Source organism: Galeopterus variegatus, unplaced genomic scaffold (genome assembly GCF_000696425.1).
Source record: "Galeopterus variegatus unplaced genomic scaffold, G_variegatus-3.0.2 Scaffold45, whole genome shotgun sequence".
Taxonomy (NCBI): Eukaryota; Metazoa; Chordata; class Mammalia; order Dermoptera; family Cynocephalidae; genus Galeopterus; species Galeopterus variegatus.
In genome coordinates this window covers 688034-708645 of record NW_007726156.1, presented here as the reverse complement: position 1 = coordinate 708645, position 20612 = coordinate 688034, and the positions used below count along the sequence as shown (strand labels likewise).

At 39.6% G+C, this 20612-nt stretch overlaps 2 protein-coding genes across 4 annotated transcripts in view; one reads left to right on the top strand and one right to left on the bottom strand.

The window, feature by feature from the left end:
- KCND3 (potassium voltage-gated channel, Shal-related subfamily, member 3) overlaps positions 1 to 818 on the top strand; it is a 202786-nt gene extending 201968 nt beyond the window's left edge. The window contains exon 7 of one of the 3 annotated variants that reach the window (XM_008572020.1): positions 511 to 818. In XM_008572020.1, the coding sequence (XP_008570242.1) occupies positions 511 to 712 (202 nt within the window). In that variant the 3' untranslated portion in view covers positions 713 to 818. Of the gene's footprint in view, positions 1 to 187 lie in introns of all 3 variants that reach the window. The other 2 variants (XM_008572030.1, XM_008572038.1) reach the window with 2 other exon arrangements.
- An 8413-nt stretch (positions 819 to 9231) lies between these two features.
- On the bottom strand, positions 9232 to 20198 carry DDX20 (DEAD (Asp-Glu-Ala-Asp) box polypeptide 20). The gene is made up of 11 exons (XM_008572009.1): positions 19549 to 20198; positions 19015 to 19109; positions 16723 to 16891; positions 16014 to 16128; positions 15745 to 15887; positions 15502 to 15640; positions 15343 to 15401; positions 14294 to 14376; positions 13848 to 13953; positions 13437 to 13538; positions 9232 to 10957 (listed from the first exon to the last, which is right to left on the bottom strand). The coding sequence occupies exons 1-11, from the start codon at positions 19847 to 19849 to the stop codon at positions 9795 to 9797; spliced, it is 2475 nt and encodes an 824-aa protein (XP_008570231.1). The 5' UTR covers positions 19850 to 20198; the 3' UTR covers positions 9232 to 9794.
- Positions 20199 to 20612: the final 414 nt, after the last annotated feature.

The window sequence follows — 20612 nt, the reverse complement described above, 5'->3', positions numbered from 1 at the left end:
AAAAAAAAAAAAAAAAAAAAAAAAAAAAAAAAAAAAAATCCAAAGATGACTTACCCCCAATACAAAGAATGGACTAACAATTTTCCAAAGGAAATAATTTTTACAATAATTGTGTAACACATAGCTTATCCCAGACTTATTTTGAATCACAGACTGACTTTTCCCTCCTTTCTCTGCTTGTATTTAGGCCACCTCCCACTACCTCCAAATGAATTGCAGAGAATTCAGGGAAAGCAAATGTCAAATGCCACAAATGATAGGTAAACAACCATGGGGGGTAGGGGGTTAGATACTCTGAATTCCAAAGCCCAGTATACATGACCCTAATTGTTAGTAGTTTAGGAATAATAATTAGAGTGGATAATTAGAAGCTGATTACCAAAGACAAAGATAGACAGACACCAAAATCTTCCCCCAGTTACCATGAGCAAGAAATATAGGGGGTCATCAAGGAAGCTTTGGAATGCCAGCAAGCAGGAACCCTCATCAACTCACTCTTTTCTATCCCAGTCGCTCCAGCCTTAATTTGAAAGCAGACGACGGACTGAGACCAAACTGCAAAACATCCCAGATCACCACAGCCATCATCAGCATCCCCACTCCCCCAGCGCTAACCCCAGAGGGGGAAAGTCGGCCACCCCCTGCCAGCCCAGGCCCCAACACGAACATTCCTTCCATAGCCAGCAATGTTGTCAAGGTCTCCGCCTTGTAAAAACTACTGGACAGAGGGACAGAGAGCATAGCGGGGAGTGAAGGGGGCTGGCATGTTGGTGGGTGGCCACTGGGACCACTCCCTCCCCCTTTCCCCACTATTTCTGCCTCCCCATTGTCACCCCTAGCACTGAGACTTGTGCCTGGAAAGAAAAAGGGGGCACCTGATGTTCATGCCGTTAGCATGGACACAGCCCTGTGATACTGCATCTCACTGGGGCCAGAGGAAGGGAGGGAGGGTGGGGGGTAAGGGGTGGGCCAGTGGGGGGCATAGGATGTGCCAGGACGGGCCTGAAGTAGGGAGCCTCAGACCAAATAACAGTCTTTTCTGGAGATCCCAGTGAGGAAAACACCAGACCAAGAGCAGCGCAGAGGCCGAGCTGTCACATGCAAAACAGGAAGAAAATATAACACTGTGTATTTAAGCACCTTTTTCAAGGCTCTTAATGGATAATATTTATTCATGGGAAAAGGTGGAAAACAAAAACACCAATGGATTTTTGTGAAATGTTTTTCTCCATGGACCCAACATCTTTGAACCAAAACAATGCATTTTGTGAGGGTTGGTTTTTTTTTTTTTTTTCCTTTTATAGCAGAAGCTTTTAGGCTGCGAAGTCAGTTATCGCTGAGTTCTCTCTCCATTCCCCCAGGTGGGTGAGGGCAACTGAGCCTGGGCCCCCACTGCCCAGCTACCTGCACAGAGCTGCTGAGCGACCACACAGCAGTACTTCCCCTCTGTCTGTGCCTGTTTCCTGTGTCTCTGTACCTCTCTGCTTCCCCACTGGCTGTTTCTCTCTGTGTCCAGCCATCTGTCTCTACGTGGATCCCGATGATCCCAAGATTATGTTAGGAAATCTTTCTTCATCACTGCCAAGCACTGCAGACTTGTGCCTGGGAGTTATATTTGTGTGAATGCAGTTGTGGAAGAGAAAACAATGAAGCAAAAATGGGGTTTAGGGGTGAGGGAAGTTCACCTTACAGAACAAAGGTGCTTCCCTTGTGGTTGGAATCGCTGGTGTTTGCAGTTTTGGTTTCTGGGAAAGAGAGGGAATGACCAGATTTATCACACAGGAATCTCAAAAAAGGAAATAGCCAACACCTGAGAAGCAGTCAACTGTAGTGTGTGCCAGTGAGGAGCGAACAGAAGAACCCAGGGCTGCAGTGCAGTTGGCCCCTATGGCACCTTGCTATGTACCCTTCTTTCAGCACCCACCATAAAGACCATCCAGAGCTCTGCCAAGAGGCCCCATGAGCAGTTTCCTCCAGAGGGGCAGTGGTACGGGGACGAAGATTCTTTTGATTTATCTCACGCCTGAGGCAACTCCCACACGGAGGCTGTGGAAGGTTAAGCCTGTGTGCCTCATAAAGGATGCTCCAAAACATGGAAGCAAGTAAGAGATTCTAGATGATTCTTACCTGGTCTGGAAGATGCCTTGAGGTCTGAAGAGTCTTCACGCCTGATCTTCCTGAAGATAGCTGAAATGGGGGAGAAGGCTGATCACCTCCATGCAAGTGAGGGAGTGAAGATTATTTTTCTGAAAACCCGTGCAGCATTTCTGTTTAAGTGGCTTGCACACTGGTGAGGCTGGGAACAGCATTTCTGGAATCTTCCTAACCATTTTCACCACTTACAGCAGAGCAGGTGGGCCTCAGGGTTAATGATAAGCCCTTTCCTACCCTCTCCAATCCCCAGCTACCCTACTGCAGTCTCTGTAGCCTCGGTCCTGAAATACAGGAGCTCCTCATCCATTCTACAGCTTAATGCATAGCTGTTTTTAACTTTAAGCCAAGAATTTCTCTGCCCACCACAGCCATGTGAAGGAGTTTCATTAGCCAGGAATCTAAAAACACCCTCAGTGCACTTCCCTATGAACCCAGCTCAATTGACCCTGCCGATAGGGAAAGTCAAAGAGTTTTGAGGTGGCACCTAACCAGAAAATAGGCAGAAGGGCAGAGGAGAGGGAGCCTTCTTTCTATCTTTATCTCCTTATGCTTATCCTCACTGACCACTGACTGAGTCCTTTCTCTGGGTCTGGCCTCAAGGATGTCCCCCTAATGTGGAAATGGGGTTGTTCTTCCTATGGTCCAAGAACACAGAAAAAGCTTTACTATACAACTGCAGACGAATACGTGTGTATGCATACTCACACCCAACCAACCTAAACATTTCCAAGAATAAGTACTTAAGTCCATTGATTTCATACACACCTCTCATTACAGAAGGCAGAGGACCAGGCTGGACTCCATTTAGAGGGCAGGCAAAGGACTATAAAAGGATTTTTCTCTTGAAAGAATGAGTAATAAAGTTAGGGATGTATAAGTATCTAAGTTATACCTCATTGGAACTGAGTGGGTTAGGGGATAAAGGGTAAATAGAAACATGGTTGCAGACACAAACTGCCTATGTTTAATTTAAGAACAGATCATCACAGGGTTCGAATAATGCCTGATTCAACCAAGGATCTGTTTGATAGTGTACCAAGGGAGCATATTAGTGGTTCCCACAAAAATTAACAAATTTTAAAAATCATCCCAATTTCCCTTGTTTTTCCTTGGCCCTAATGAACTGAATGTCTTATGTACCTTCAATTTGATTTACAAAGCCCACAGCATGTCAGTTTCTAAAAGACCATTAGACCATCCCCTTCATCTCTATTCCCCATTGTAGCCTTAGCCAGGGATAAAGGTCCCAACTCACCTCTGGTCCAAGAGATATCAACCCAGGAAAATGGCTCATTTACACAACAGAATACATCCAGACTACACTGCTAAAGGGTATTTGTAAGTAAATACAAGGTCCAAAATGTACTGAATCAGTTTAATAAATCTAACTCATTGGCTAGTGACTGAAGAACTCAATTTCAGGGTTTTCTGGGGGTCAATGGCTTTCTGGTGCAATAACTCTTGAGCTTTCATAGTTCATAAACCATTTCAGCATAATAGAAAATTCCCAAAACCACTTATCCCATTTAATCTCACTCAGCATGGGGTGGTGGTTTGGGGGAGGGGGGGTAATTCATTTACAAAATGGGTGTGAAGAAAAACATGTATCTCTTAAGAATACAGCTAAAAGATAATTTTAAATAAACAAAAATTAAACTGCTTAATTTGTTAAGATTAAGTTAAACAGGATAAATTTTACTTTCCTGTTTTTGTACTTATAATGCTGTTTTTGTAACTTAAAAATTCAAGATCACCTTTTACACCTCAATCTATTAATATGGTACATGTGAATATATATACTTTCCTTCCAAACCATTACCTGGGCAATTAATTGTATATGTGAAGATTCACTTCTGATTATATTTATCTCAACCGAGAAATCAAATTCATTCTACTGAGGCATGGGGGGGGGGGAGGAGACCTAATAGCAACATTCAAATGTCAAATGAATGGAAACTTAGAAAATACAGTATTAAGAATGTATTAGAGCTAGAAGAGATTAAAGTATATCTTGTTCATTTTACAGTATAGAAAGCTGAGGCCCAGAGAAACTGACTTTTTCAAAGTCATGCAGTCATTTAATGATAGAGCTGGGACCAGAACACACATCCTTTGGCTATTAGTCTAATGCTTTTGCCATTAGACCCACTGCCTCTCAAAGCAATGATGCTTTGGAGAAGACCAACCAAAGAATCCGTGCTATAATGAGAGACGTGGTCTTACGTAAATGTCGATTCTACTTGGACACAGCCCTTGGAAATCACCTGACTATACTAAGACAAACCATTTCAAAACCAACATTGTCTGAGCAGAACCAGCCATGAACTATCAGTTCTGTCAGAAATAGACAAGTAAATAGTCAAGTTTTTTCAGTCAAGTGCTATTGCTTCTCAACGAAGAGACAATTAGAACAGTGACACTTCTCAGCATACCTTTTACAGTCCTTTTGATCCTTACTACAAACTAATTCCTTGATTCAGAAAGGAAAGCAGGCACTAAACAGTTGAGTGACTTATCCAAGTTCACATGGCAAGTTAGTGGCAGTACTATGATCGCAATCCAGGACTTAGACATCTTGTCCTGTGATTTTTCCTACACATCATGTTGCATTACTCTGAAGCTTGCTTGTATTTTTAATACCTGGTGGGAGATGAAGCATTCCTTTCAGAACCACTCTAAAACAGGGCCTCCAGAAGCAAACTCTGTACTATTTCTCCTTTATCTCCTATTTTTATAATGAGTGCCAAGCTCAGGACTAACTGTATAGAATCCCTTTCAGAAGATCGATAGTATCAATGACAGTTGAACACATCAGTCTACGATCACACAGAATTTGAATAGAAATTAAAGTTAACGGTTAATGCTGATCCAAGATTGACAAAGTCAACTCGTGGATATGCCAAGAACTGTATTCAGTTTTCAAAGGATGATCCCTGCAGTTCAGGAACATGTCACTTACTTGTTAGGCAGGGAAAGTGTACATTGAAACATTATGTACCTAGATCTTTTTCCTTTTTAAAAAATTTTGTAGCGGTAGTGAAGTTAGTGGTTGAAATCTAGATAACACTAGATTTTTGAGGTTATTAATGGATTCCAGTAGACGAGCTTCCCTCACTTCAATTACTCGGTAACTATAGGGCAGAAAGATCCCAATGCTGTTAATTTAAGGCAATATTAGTTTCCCTTCTATACTAGTTGGCATGGTAACCATGACAAAATTTATTTTCCCCTTTCTGATTTCCTAAAGAAATATCATTAATTGCAAAGCTTTAAAATGACTGGATGAAGGAAAAACATTGTTATGACCCATGATCCTTGGAGCCCAAATAGTATCATGAAGAGAGCATCCTTAAAACTAAGAGAAAGTGGCTAATCAGAAAATGAAACAGCTTTAAAGGGGTTCTTTTTGAGTCTTATTTTCTATTCAGAATGTTCTGTTTTTTTCTCAAGTGTGGGAATGACATTTATCTTAGCAGGTTACTTAACTACACTGGATGATGTCACTCTAACCAATGTTGGGCACTGACCCAAGTCCTGGGGGGCTCCTTGGACCAACGGACTATTTTACAAACCTGGGAGGTGGGAGGGACGGTATATTTTTGATAATCAGACATTCCAATGTAATGTTTTCCTTAGAGGTCACACTCCCCCTACCCCTCCACCCCGTTAATGTTACCGTGAAAAACATCAAGTGTGTTCTTTTCTATTTTCGTATAATAAGTGGGCTTTGCTTACCAACATCACAATGGCAAAGAAGAAATATACTGTACAAAACTGCAGGAAGATAAACATGTGAAACCTTTCTACGGGAAAAAAACTCTTTTGAGTTTCCTGTCGTCTTCTTTTGAAACTGTAGTGCATATGTTAAAACATGTATATCATTTACAGTATTGAGTCGTGTGCCACTGCTGTACCTGATGTATCCAATCTGGATTAAACAAACTATGTGCCACAAACCCTAAAATGACTATGAATGCTTCTTTTAATGCCAATTTTCCTTTCCTTCCAAAGTTGCTGCTATACAGTAACATTGAAAGATTGCTAGAAAATAAGGATAACTTAAACAGAGGCTCCTTACATTGCCGCAGAACTGTCACAGAATCCTAGGAGGGTGCCTAAAGGCCTCGTCTAATCTCACCACCTCCCTTAATGTCAGCAACTCCTCTATGACAACCCTGGCGGTTCTTGATTCCTTGTATGCTATAATTATCGATGTTCACGTAACAGGTAAAGCATTTGATTGCATTTGTCAACAACTCTATTTCGAGGCCTGACCCCATATTATTAGAAGAAAATCTACCTTTCTATATCACTATCAGTTCTGCTAAGGCTACATAGAATATCTACTCCTTCATTTAAAGCAAGGTCTCAACCTAAAAAGAAAACAATTAAATGCTGTATAGGGCATAATAGAAAGCTTGGGTATCAGATGACAGAGGCTCAAGATTGGGTTCTATCACTTGTATGACTTCACATCAGTAACTTTCTCTTGGCTTCAATTTGTTTCCTCATCTTAAAAATGGGGGGATTGGATTAGATGTCTTGAAGATCTGCTCTGAACTTAACAGTTCAGATTTAGGTGGTGAGAGCAACAGGCATTTGCATGTTTCACCACATGGCAACAATAATACGAATCCTTTTAATTTCCCCACAACAACCAAATCCCAGTCGATAGAACATTAAGGCAAATGCACGATGCCCAAATGCCCTAGAAGTTGGCTGTGAAACTAATTTTAATCACTAAATTAACTTTTAAGAAGTTGGCTGTGAAATTAATTTGCTCACATCCCTGTCACCCACTAGATGTCACTACAGATCCACAGCTCACATCATCTTCTGGTGGAAAGTAACCAGAAACCAGATGTGTGCTCAACAAGTCCTGTTTTTCATTAAAAAGCACTCGATGTCCATTGAGACATATGTGCTTGTTTTGGTCACAGAGGTACAAAATAATAAACATATTCTGCCAAAACAAGAGAATAACCTTGTGATGGAATTCTAATGTCAGCTATGAGTATAAAAAATATTTCAAAGACTAACATAGATTTATTTATATTTAAGGGGGGGGGGAATCTAAAACTTCAAACTACTCCCTTATCTCATTGCAGGTTGATCCACAAGTGGTATAATGCATGTTCAATTATTTTTAGTATTCAGGGGCAGAAGTTCACCTTTGAACCACATTTTTAAAAGGTTATGAAGTATTACTCCAATACTTAAGCTACTTTAGAAAATGTTACTTTTAATTACCCAAAAGAATAATTTGTACTCTAAATCAGAATTATCCAAAGCTGGTTTCCCAAAGATCTCTCTACATATTAATACTGCTAGCCTAACTCAAGTTAATGATTAACACAAATAATTACAGAAAGTGTACTGATTTAAAAGTATTCAGACGTCTAACCGATTTGTACTAGCCCTCACCCAAATTACCTGGCTTTATAAGGGCTCTCTATATTCATAAATTGTGTCATCCTTTTCTCTGTAGTATAAGTCATATAATAATTAAATCTTAGAACCAGAAGGAACTCTAGAAATCTTCTAGTCCAACTCTCTCACTTTATTGATGAAAAAAAACTGAGGTTAAATGACCAATACAAGGTTCAAAAGAAGATAGGAGTAAAGTCTCAACCAGGACAAGTACTCTTTTCACTATATCACAGAACATCCTTGAGTATTTACCTTAAACCTATCTACGGTTCCTAACATTTTGTGGACATGCACCTAGACTGACAATTCCAAACAAAAAAATCTTTTCCACACAAAGGTAAGTCACGCACAAATAGCAGCAGATTCCTTCCGCATCCACCACTATAACTACCTCTTATTTGGGAGGATAACAGCTGAAATTTTCCTGGTAAATGCTTATGAAAATTGAAGCAATTAATATTTTCATATGTTATGCATATGCTCACCTCCAGCTTATTTTTCTATGGAAAAAAAAGCAAACACAAAATGACAAATCTGAAGACAGAACCCAATTAATTTCAAGACTAATGGGTAACCTCTTCTCTAATTAAGATGCAGCAGTATCCTAATTAAAATCTCCTAGCAATGACAAACTGTGAACTTGGTTGCATTGTGGGGGAAGGGGTAGAAAAGAGGTAAGTTCAATTATATAACAATGCCAGGATCTTATTCAAATGTGTAATTAAAATCTCTACTTCTTAATAAGTACTTCTTAATAAGTAAATTCTGGATCTAATTATGGATTTGCTATCCATAGCGTTAATTCATTCTAACTTGGCGGTACATGTATAGTACTGATATATTTAAGTAAAGCCTATCATTGCCCAACCCAAATGACAGTAATCCAAGCGAAACAGGAGCTTAAGATTGTGTTATGTCAGTGTTGGACAGTAAATGACAATGGCTGTGGGTGTTTGCTGACAGCCCTGGGGAAAAAAGTGTTTATTCTGCTTAAACAAGTATGTACACAGGAAAGAGCTTTCCTTTTAAAAAAGTAAATACACATCTCTATACATAAGGGGTCCTCACCAAAAATCTAGTTCACAGGAAGTTTGGAAACCAAAAGCTTAATTATAGAAGCACTGCCAGAGAAAAAAGGAAAGAATATTTAACCTCCAATTACATTATTCTAAATCATAATTTGTAGATGAATCACATCAGAAAAACAACAGCTCCCTTTGGATCTTAGCATCAGAGGTAAAAACTAGAGAAAATTTTCTGTAAGACACAAGATTAAAGCACACTGTGAGAAGAGACTGAACAGAGTACTTAAAACCTAGAGCTAGATCTTTCCCTCAACCTACCAACAGAAAAGGTCACTTCTTAACCTGAATTCCATGGATGGACTTCAAAGGGTCTATGAACCCCTTGAAATTAGTCACAATTCTGTGTTTACAAAATGAGAAGTCTTCTTGGGTCAACCTATAGCTTTCATCAGATCCACAAAAGGATGCAAGAACCAACAAAGATGAAGACCTGCTCCTCTACCTGAGCTATATAAATAAGACAGCCACTAATGACCCTTAGCTATTTAATACGCAATAAAATGTGAAGAGCATTCACAATCTCAAGAATAAAAGACATTCAAAAGATGAACAATAAACAAGCTAAATTTGTTTTTACTGGAAACAAATATTATTACTGGAAGTAAATAGCATCAAATCAAGTACCTTTGGGAAAGTCTAAAGTGATGTTTAAATATTCCTTCCTGCCTAAACTGAAAAGATTTTCTGATCTAATCTACCATGCTACAAATTTCCATAAGAATATCTCTATGGAAACACAACCCAAGCCATTGGTAAAGAAATAAACTAACATTATTTTCAAATCACAATTGTCTTTATTTTAAGTAAGCAGTGGTATATATGTCATCTTTTGAGAAGTTTCTGTAGGGAACAGCTTATAGAAAATGGCACCCTGGGACCTTCAACTCTGTCCCAGAAATTCTTTTTCAAGAATCTGATGAAGTTTCTTAAAAAAAAAAAAAAAAAAAGGATACTATAACTGGCCTAAATCAAAACAACCTGAAAAATAGATGTGCCCAGTGGAAAACCTCAAATCATTTCAAGTTCTTAAAAAATACCACTGTATGCCACTTTACTATAGGTTGAGGATGGATATCCAAAGATATCTTGTTCCTGGTTCCTGATGGTCGCAGGTATATCCTACAATCACTGGTTACCTCGCATCATTTCTTGTAGATAAATGGTATTCATGTGATAGGCTGCCATCCAACCTGGATGTCTCTGAGCATTCCAATAATATGACTGAGAAGCAGCAGCATAATATTCGTGCCATGCTCTGTAGTAAGCTCTCCAGTAATCCTCATAATCCTGATAGGTATCAGAACAACTTGAAGGTGTTTCCCTGTGACAGTCATACCAACCATCTTCCTGGGGTTCTGTACGCAATCGATAGGAAGACCGCCTGGGTAGGTTTCTCCGGTTCTGCTTAGCTCTCTGGTTAGCCACCTCTTTGTGCCTTGACTTTATCTGGATTTCATGTGATCTTTGATATTCTTCCAGATTGGGGGTGTCCTTTCCATTCAGAGGTTGTTGCAAAGAGATATGACCATTCACAGAAGTAGATTCAGAGTCTTTCAACTGAGTATCAGAAGAGCCTTCTAAGTATGACTTATCTCCTTTACTATGGGAAGAAGTCCTCGAGCTAAAAGAATCACTGTCACTCTCAGAGTCTCCAGATTGACTACTACTTGCCAATATCTGTACTCTCTCTTCAGAAACTCTATTTCTCACAAAACCATTTTGAGGATTCACAGCCTGATCCCCAGGGCCTGCGTAGTGTCTGATGATTTCCACAGGTTTCTCTAACCCCTCTTTAATATAGTGTTCATAATCCTCTACCAATTCTGCAAAAGTTAAAGTACAGGGCTGTTGGATTTTAAAGGAAGAGAGACAAGGAATTTGGGGGAGTGGCACAGGTAAAGCTTCTTGGACTTGGTACTGACTATTGGTAGGGTTTTCAACAGGGGTCTGAACAGAATTCTTCATTTGCTCTTCCAATTGTATGGCACAGTCCAGTTCTTTTGGTGGCTCTGCTTTTTCCATGATTCTATACTCTGACTGGCTTTTCACAGGAAGCTTTTGTTTGGTATTATTTTTTGATTTGACTGATAGTGTAGATAAAGAAGTATTTCTAGAGGAAGCCATGTGGTTACCATGAGCTTTCTGAGTTTGAAAGTTTCTCTCTATTTTTTGAATTTGCTTTTTTAGGGGTTGGGTAGGTACACTTTCTAAGCCATATGTATGCACAGCAGCTTTAACCTCCACATCCCAATCCAAACATTCTTCCATCAGACCAGAAGGAATGGGATCTACATAAAAGAAAGAAAAAAGTATTAAAATTCTCAAGCTACTTTAGACCAGCATTTTCTAATGACTTCATAAAGTTTTACATGGTCAAATAAGTTTTAGAAACAAAATATGCATGGGCTGGCCGATTAGGTCAGTTGGTTAGAGAGCTGCCTTGTAACTCCAAGGACAAGGGTTTGGATACCCTTACCGGCCAGTACCAAAAAAAAAAAAAAAAAAAAGAGAGAGAGAGAGAGAAACAAAATATGCAAATAATACACAAACAAGTTTAAGATTTATATTAACATTTTAAAAGACCTAAGCAATCCTGCAATAAAGAAATTTGCCTAAGAAATATATTACACCCACCCCATACTCACAAGTAATCTCTCTCCTCACCCCCACTCAAAGAGCTTACTCTAGGAGTGATATACAGTCTGCAGCAATTCTATCTTTTCTCTCCTCCCTCTCCCTAGTCCCTCCCCTTTATCTCACTACTGCTAATAGCAAAACAAGACATTTGCTCCCCAAAGCTTATCAACTAGGAAATACTACAACTGCAACTCTGTACCTAATTAAATCTGGCATTCAACACTTCAATAGGGAGAAATCACTACCATTAACAGCGGAAAGAAAACCTCTATAAGGAAAAAAAAGCTAGATGAGTGTGAAAACATCTGTGATACCCAATGATACTTCTAATTTTTAAAAAAAATTTCTGGCTTTGACCCTCTAAATTTCCTATTCCATCCAGGTGTTGACAATTTGCTTCTATCTGTACCCTCAGACCTTCTCAAAGTGTGATCAATTTTCACCTTAGGCAGACAAGATATCCTGAGACCCTGCTTTACAAAGATCTTGCCTGTCTGGTGTTGCTGTTTATGCTCTATGTATCTGTACCCACTAAATCCCTGAGGTCTAGATTCTTCACTGGAGGCTCTTGATCCTTTACTGAACAGATTCTACAACTAAAACTCTGATTCCTACTCAGGATATCCCTTGCTTGCCTATGCTTATGAGTACTTCAAAAAACTAGTGGAAAAAATAGAAATAAAAGACAATACGAATCTTTCTATGAACTTTTTGAAGACCCCTCATTCAGGTCAATTTCACTCCTAGTCTTGCCCCAGGCAACTTATATGAACAGTCTGTTGACAGACAAATTCCCAGTCCAATACAGATCTAACAGCATCAATATCATTCTCATGATCTCAGGGCTCTGTTACATAAAAATCCAAATATATCATTTTCTAGTAGTCAAAGACAAAGTTTATTTTTTATCTCTAGACACTATGATATTGAATCATACAAAAGGGGTAAGTCTAAACCCCCTTCTACCAATTTTCAATTTTTTTTCCACATCAGATGACAAAAAGACCCACACATAGAGAGAATATACCATTTTAGAACTGATACTGAACCTAAAGACCATCTACTCTAAAATGTTTTACAAATCAGGACATTAAGATTAGGGCAATTAAAGAGATTTGTGAAAGATCATAAAATGAGTTATTACCAAACCCAAACCACTAGAATCCAAAGGACTCCCACATTTGTGCTTAATCTACCTTTGGAAAATAACCAAAGAAATTAAATAAAAAATCAGTAAAATACTCAGTTATATTTATTCAATAATTACATATCCCATATTCTACAAGGTCAGGTATATACTGTATATGTATGTATTCATTTATATGTATCCCTACATGCATATATATACAATACCTAAAGTGTATATTTGATATGCATATAAAATCATATTTTCACCCAAGAATTTTTTAGGATTCTTTGATTTTTTTTAAGAGAGCATTAATAATTTCAAACATGCACTGTGTCCAAGATGGCACTTAAACAGCAGCATGAAGGAGGCTGGCCGCTTAGCTCAGTTGGTTAGTGTGTGGTGCTAACACCAAAGTCCAGGGTTCAATCCCTGTAATGGCCAGCTGCCCAAAAATAAAACAAAATAATTAAAAAATAATAAAGCATAACAAATGACTCACTAAAATCAAAAGAAAAACACTTCACTCAGATTTTTCCAAAGAGTATTCAAATTAAAGATGCTGTTCCTTCCCCATGGTGACAAAGGAGAATATGGCAAGAATTACCTTCACAGCAACTTTAAAAAGGTAAAATATGCCTCCTTATATCAAAGAATAAAATCGCATTGCAAAACCACTAACCAAAAAATTGAGCTAGTTCATGTGCTAGTAGTTAGCTTTCAATCCTCTCCCTCCTACTTATTATTAGCTGTAACATCTTTACTTAATCTCTCCATGCCTAAATGTCCTCATCCACAAAATAGTACATACCTCATAGGACTGTGGTAAGAATAAAATGAGTTAACATGCAAACAGTACTGGGAACAGTACCCAACATATCATAAGTACTCTTTGTATGGCCCATCACCACTCACCACTAAAATTATTATTCTGACAGCAAAATGAAACAGACAAAATGTACCTGGTATTACTTCTACCTGACAATAAGGGAAAAAAAATTTACCTGGTAAATGGAGAAGGTTGATATTACATTTCTGGGCAATTTTCATCATCATATTTTCTTCTTCTCCCTGGCAACAGTAGGTCACTGTCAGTCCCAATGTACCTAAAGCATAGAAAAAGTTAGATAGTAAATCATTTTCAAATAAATGCATTCCAAGTCTACCTATCATATTACAGATTACTTTCCTTAAAAACAAAACTCAAGGGCTGACCTGTGACTCACTTGGGAGAGTGTGGTGCTGATAACACCAAGGCCACGGGTTCAGATTCCTATATAGGGATGGCCGGTTAGTTCCCTTGGGAGAGTGTGGTGCTGACAACACCAAGTTAAGGGATAAGATCCCCTTACCGGTCATCTTAAAAAAAAAAAAAAAAAAAACTCAAAATTCCCTTTTTTTTTTTTTATTCTTACCAAAACGGCCAGCTCTGCCAATCCGATGCATATATGTCTCCCAGTCCAATGGTACATCCAGATTTACAACCAGATTCACCTTCTCAGCATCAATCCCACGGGAAGTCTTGAATTGGAGAAGACAGCAATTAGCTCTTTGCATTTACTGTAGCATAGCTATCAATGCACACTATAGTCTTCTAGTATAACCAAGAGCCAAATTAAGAACAGGAGGATATTTAGGAGCAAAAGAAAAGGAAATTCATTCCTAATGACTAATTTCAAGAACAAAAATCAAAATATTAAAAACATTTTTAAAAAAGCATTTTCCCCAGCAGTGGATAAATAATTATCTTCTGGTATTCTTGTTAGATATACCCACACAAAATAACAAATGAAATTCGTACATCTGATAATAGAACATACGTCAAAATGGATTAGTCACACAAACTAAAAAGGAAATTTACCAAATCTGTGGAAATGAGGACTCTGCAGTGAAACTGCTTCAGTTTAGCCATAGCATCAAGACGTTGATTCTGATTCATGTTACCTAAAAAGGCCCAAATAGAAAGTCATATAAAAGCTAAGCTAATGCATATTTATCAAATCTATAAAAAGCAGAAATCCTAACTCCTAGTCTTAACACTTTGAATACACCAACCATAGTTAATTCTGTCCTTCTGTGCAAATCTGGGTTAAGATCTAAAGTCAGAATCTTTTCAAATATAGTTTGGGCGGTCAACTTGAAATTCAAAAATCAATTGTAAATGGTGACCATGCTATGCCTGCAGATATTAACATTATATCTGCAGAGTTACATATGAAGTATAACAAACAATTCTTAGAAAAATAAAATTGCTTTAATCAGCTGTTGATAAATTTGGTGTTGAAGTGTAATCTATAGTCAAAATATTGGTCCATTAGAAAGTAATTTCCCTGTTATCTTGTGATATACCATGACAAAACAAGCTCAAGCTAGCAGGCTAAAAACTAAGCTGAGATACCAAACAAAACAAAACTCTAAAAAGACCCTCATAATCAAAAAGTCCTTTAAATCTTTTATTCCTATTGGGCTCACTGTAACAATTTAACTTTACGGCAAGAATTCAATCACATCCTTCCACAAGACCAAAAAACAGTCAATTCAGTTAGCAATTTTTAGCATTTTAACAAATAATTACGTAAAGAAAGAAAATATCTTTCTCTTAAGACAAAAAAGGCAAACTTTGTTTTATAGAATTAAGTTCTTCATGGATATAACTCTAAGAGATTCTAATTAAGTCTTTTTGAATATTAGTTTTCTAATTTTTTACTTTATTCCAAGTTACTCCTTAAAAAACAAGTATACTGATAAATCAAATTCCAATGAAAAATAAGCTTGAAATTTCCTTTACTCTGAAGGCTCAGTATAACTTCACACTCACAAGACAACTCATGAACTGGTATTTCTTCTTCCTGACCTTGGAGGCTTCAAGTCAGTATACTGAACAAAGATTAAAGTAAGAGATGAACTTACCTGAAATGCACTCAGAAGGAAAGCCTTTAGAGGAAAGAATATCAGCCAAATGCTGTGCTCTGAGAAAAGTAACATAAAGGGTTATAATTTTACAAACATTGCCCCATGCCTATCCTTTCACTTCACAAGTTCCCCAGATGACCTTTTAAGTTACATTACCTGCTATGCAAATTAGAAAAGACTAAGGCTTGATTAAATGGAATTCTGCTGAACAGTTCCTGTAAATGCTGAGCCTTTTCCTCAAAAATCTTATGGGCCAAAGGGTATGAATTGACAATTTTGTAATACTGCTTCAAACCTACAAAGAAGTCAAGAGTTGTCAGTTAAAACAAACATGCAAAGTAGAGCTCCAGAATATCACCAACAAACCAACAATATTAAGTACCCAAAATCCATACACACCTATTAGACTTGGATCACTGGGATTTAGTCTCACAAAAGTGGGATCTCTCATGTACTTTGTCAAAGCATTAGCCAAAAATTCGGGGTAAGTAGCTGATACTGCCAACATTTGTTTACTGGCAGGCAAGGAAGAATAAATCCAACTGTGAAATAGAAAAAAAACATATACCATGGAAATTATTCAGACAGTAACTTCCACCTGGAAAAGTTAAAGATAGATAGTTTGGGGCACCATTTAAATAGTCAAGTTAGTTATTTATTTTTCTTACTTTATTTGCTCCTGGAAGCTGCCTTCTTCTAAAAGCTTATCTGCTTCATCAAGAATAAAGAGACGTATACTGCCTGGGTTCAAGTAGTCAAGTTCTATGAGTTGTTTAATTCTGCCTAAATCCCAGAAAAAAACACAATGAAATATTTATGATGTACCAAATTTGTGCAAATCTCAGCCAATGTTCTTACTCTACTTATTCACAGGTTGTACTGCTGAATTTCCTGATTCAACTCTCATTACACTAAACCACAAATTAGAAATCTTGAGTTCAGATCCTGCCTAAAGCTGTTATTTTTCCCTCACATTTCATCACCAATAAGTATGGAAAATAAACACCATTCCTATCAAAAAACTTCAGTGCTAAGGTACTGGATGCTAGATTCTGATTCTGAGTGATTCATGACTGATTGATTAATAAAGGCCAAAGAATAATCCCAACCCATGGCTTAGAAGGGCTTCCTGAAAGTCATCTCATCTCTCCTCTTCTCATAAGTCTATCCCCTGTGTGTCCTCAAACATCCTTAAGAATGAAGATTTCATAAGTTCCACTGGTAATTCAGTCATGTGTATACATCTCACCAATCTAAGGCTCTTCATTTCTAATCAAAATAATTATCACACTTATCAAAGAATCCCATATCTTTACTGTCATTAAAAAGTGTTCAGTTCCTTAAAGCCCCAGTTATCAACAGGCATTGACATCTTACCAGGAGATCCAACAGCAATATGACATTTTTTAAGTCTGGTTTTGTCTTGTGATAATGGAGTCCCTCCAATGAAGACATGACACTCTAAGCCTTCCATTTTGATTCCAATGGCTGTGATAACAGAATGTATCTGTACAGCAATTTCTCTTGTAGGAGCCAAAATCAAAATCTAAAAAAATGTAAAATATACCTTTAATGAGCCAGAGGAATAAATACATACGATCGACACATTCATTATATTAAGCACTACTTTTCATTTAAATCATCATTTAAAATAATGAGCTTTTATTGACAAGGGAAAATACTTCAGTCATTCAGTTATTCATTCAACAAATACTAAGTAAGAACTGACTATGTGCTTGGCAACATATTAGTTGGTGCAGAATAAACAGTTAACAGTAGACTGCCCTTGATCTTGTGACACTTTCATTCTTGAAAGAAGGTATACAGTAAACAAACACATATAAGTAATGGCAGGTAATGAAAAGTATGATGAAAAAAATCAAACAGGGAAAGGAGAAAGAAGTGACATGAGAAGGAGTCATTTTAAATAGGTGACCAAGAAAGACTCTCTAAGGAAGTAACATTTGAGCAGAGACCTAAATGTATACCACAGAGTAGAGCTAGCTGTGTGACACCTGGGGAAGTGTTTTCAGGAAGAGGAAACAGCAAATGCAAAGGCCTTAAGGTAGGGGTATTCTTGGTGTATTTGAGAAACAACAAGAAGGACATGTGACTGAATAGAATTAGGGGAAAGTAAAGGAGGTCAGAGAACTAGCTCCAGGGGCTAGATCACAAAAGGCCTTGAGAGCCACAGCAAAAACTTTACAATATAACTACTGGAGGGGGAGAAGGTAAAATTACATGTTTTCAAATATGAAAAGAAAATCTGCTTAAAAAAAACAGACTAGAAAAAATATGCCAAAACTGTTAATAGCAGTTTCTCTCTGGGTAGGTGAGATTACAGATTTTGTTTTCCGGTACTTCTCCTCCTTTATTTTTCAGAGTATCCCAATTTCCAAAAATGAATATGTCTTACTTTGACACACACACAAAAATGTGTTTAACTTTGATAACACAAAGATCTTAAATTAAAAATATGAATTTATGTTTTTAGGGTTTTGGCATTTGACCTGCTGCCAAATGGTCAGAAGCCAATATTTCAAATACATCTTAATCCACAAGAGACTAGCCCAAGTCCTTAGGAAGTAGAAGAATTTCCTATGTGCAGCATCACCCAGGATTTGGTAGACATAAAATAGGACTCAAAAAGCTTTCAAGACGATAAATATGGGTATCCCAGATTAAAAACCACTGCTGAAGATTCATCATTAGATATAATGACTGAGAACTTGAAATAAAGTCTGCCATAACTACTAAGGCTATGAGAATCATATCTCATTAATCTTTGAATCCCCAATGCCTGGCATACTATTTGTATGTAATATGGGCTCGAAAAATATTTGCTAAAGAAATGATTCCCAAACCCAAATCTGCTAATTTGGGGAAGGCAATCTTAGAAATATTCAAGGACAGTTCAAAAGATCGGAGATCAACATGACACATTCACAGAGCTTTAAGAACCACCTGCAGTTACCAGCAATAGCTAGAGCACCACATTACCATAAATCAAGCCAAATGTTAAGTCTCACCACAATCTAGTAAGTAAAAGAAGAATCCCTATCTGTATCTTCAAGTAATGACAAAACTGATACATATGGTAGACTTGTTCTATTTAAGGTGTGGTAATATTAAATTCCAAACATTAAACCCTGATCATGTATCCTTGGTCACTATCCACACCACCACCACTCAACAACCTTAATGTCTACTTTACAGCAGTCCCTACTTATCTACAGGGGATACATTCCAAGACCCACAGTGGATGCATGAAACCGCGGATAGTACCAAACCCTGTATCCTCTTATAATGTTTTTTCCTACACATACGTACCTATAAAGTTTAATTTATAAATTAGGCACAGCAAGAGATTAACAACAATAATATAATAAAATAGAACAATTATAACAATATAGAGTAATAAAAGTCATGTGAATGTGGTCTCTCTCAAAATACTGTAATTTTTCAATGGTAGTTGAATACAGGTAACTAAAAAGAAGGAAAGTGGACCCACAGATAAGGGTGGACAGTTGTCCTTTCATACTTTGCACATGGTTTAACTCAGTCATTCATCAAATTCATTTCCACCTCTGAGGAGCTACTAGTATTTATCTGACCTGTGGTAAAGTCCACATAACACAACCTCTTCTGAGGCCTCTGAGCTAAACTCACCTGGGTACTTAAGTTTTCAAGAACAAGAGAGTCCAAAGCAATGGTGGCGAATACGCAGGTTTTCCCAGTGCCGGATTTGGCTTGAACAATTAAATCTGAGAAAGAAAAAAAAACTCTCACTAGTCAGTACTGAGTGAAGCAGCTTAGGTACCAACATGAAATCAGAGAACTAGAAGGGTCTCCAGAAATCACCTAGATGACACCTTCATTTTTAGTTGACTTTCAAAACGCACGAGGCCATATCCAGAGACACGCCTGGTCCCTGAGCCACCACCATTTACCTTCTCAAACTTAGAACCACTTGTCAGGGCTGGAAAGGGCCTTACCTACCGTCAAATTCGGCAGTGCGCCTTAGTTTTTCACCAAAGAGTCAACTGAGGCTCGAACGAGCGCAGTGCCTTGCCCAGGCCGCGCCCCGCACTGCCGGCCGACCCGGGGCTCTTCCCGGGCCACGGCGCGGGCACGGGCGCCGCCGCCGCCCCTCGGACCCCCTTCCTGGGGCCCTCCCGACCTCTCCCGACCCCCTGCCCTCACCGAGCCCGCAGCGACCCAGCGGGATGGCCTTGAGCTGCACGGGCGAGGGCCTCTCGAAGCCGGCCGCTCGCAGCCCCTCCAGTACCGGCCGCGACAGCAGCAGCGACTCGAAGTCCGCCGGCTCTGCCAGCAGCACGTCCCCCGTGCGGGTCCGCGGGCCAACGACGTCGTGAGCCATCCGCAAGCTCCGCACGCGCTCGGGGGTTGGCGCCGGGGCCGAGACCTCTGCAGCCACACGCTCCGCGGACATGGCGTTCTCCACTGTCGCTAAGGCCGCCGGGGCTTCAAAAGCCGCCGCCATGGTAGCCGTGCCGCCAGGTCTCGCGGTACTTGAGGCGAGGCGGGAGCCTGGGAACGAGAAGAGGAAAAACTTTATTGGCAGTCTTCCCGCGAAGACACTGACACGCCTCTTCTGGAAGTGGAGGGGAGGGGACGGAAGTCTCAGGCTGAGAGAGACTCGGGAACAGTAACACCAGAAAACAGTGACCTGAGGAAGGCGAGAGGAGAGCGAGCGAGGGGATGAGGCTAGCGGGGCGTTGCCGCCTGCGGCCTGTAGAGGGCGCCGCCCGCCCACGGTGGGGCGCAGCCCTGCCTCCCGGCCGGCTTGTGGACGGCCCACCAGCCCCGCCAGTCCCGCCGCCGGCGCCTCCGCCGTCCCCTCACAACGCTCTCTTTGTGATGCGCTCAGTGCGCGTCACTCCCCGCACGGCGGTTCCTCTTCCTCGGCGCGTCCGTCTGTGTTCGCGGAGAGCGCCGGGAGTAGAGCCAGACGGGAGCTTAGCACGCTGGCCGCCACGTGCCTGTCTGCAGCGCGGCCCTACGATCCCTCTCCCGGCCCCGGCCCCGGCACCCGCTGAGCTCGCATTAAAGCAAGTTGCGTTGGAACCCGGAACTGGACTAACAACTCCCAAGTTTCCTCACATCTCTCCCTAAACTGTAGACCGGCCCATCCATCTCCCTCCTCACATCTGCATTTAGCTGTCTAGTAGACATCTTAAACTTAACGTGTCTTCTGTGTGTTGCTCCGCCCCACTCGTCTCACGGGTGGGCAGCCGGCTGTGTTT

What these genes read in the sequence shown, in the direction of transcription:
- DDX20 (XM_008572009.1), bottom strand. Translation starts at nt 19,849, where the DNA reads ATGGCGGCGGCTTTTGAAGCCCCGGCGGCCTTAGCGACAGTGGAGAAC. An exon ending in TATTGCTGTTGGATCTCCTG is followed by an intron (nt 16,129 to 16,722) that starts GTAAGATGTCAA and finishes TCTGGGATTTAG; the next exon opens with GCAGAATTAAACAACTCATA. An exon ending in CAACCTTCTCCATTTACCAG is followed by an intron (nt 10,958 to 13,436) that starts GTAAATTTTTTT and finishes TCTTTTATGTAG; the next exon opens with ATCCCATTCCTTCTGGTCTG.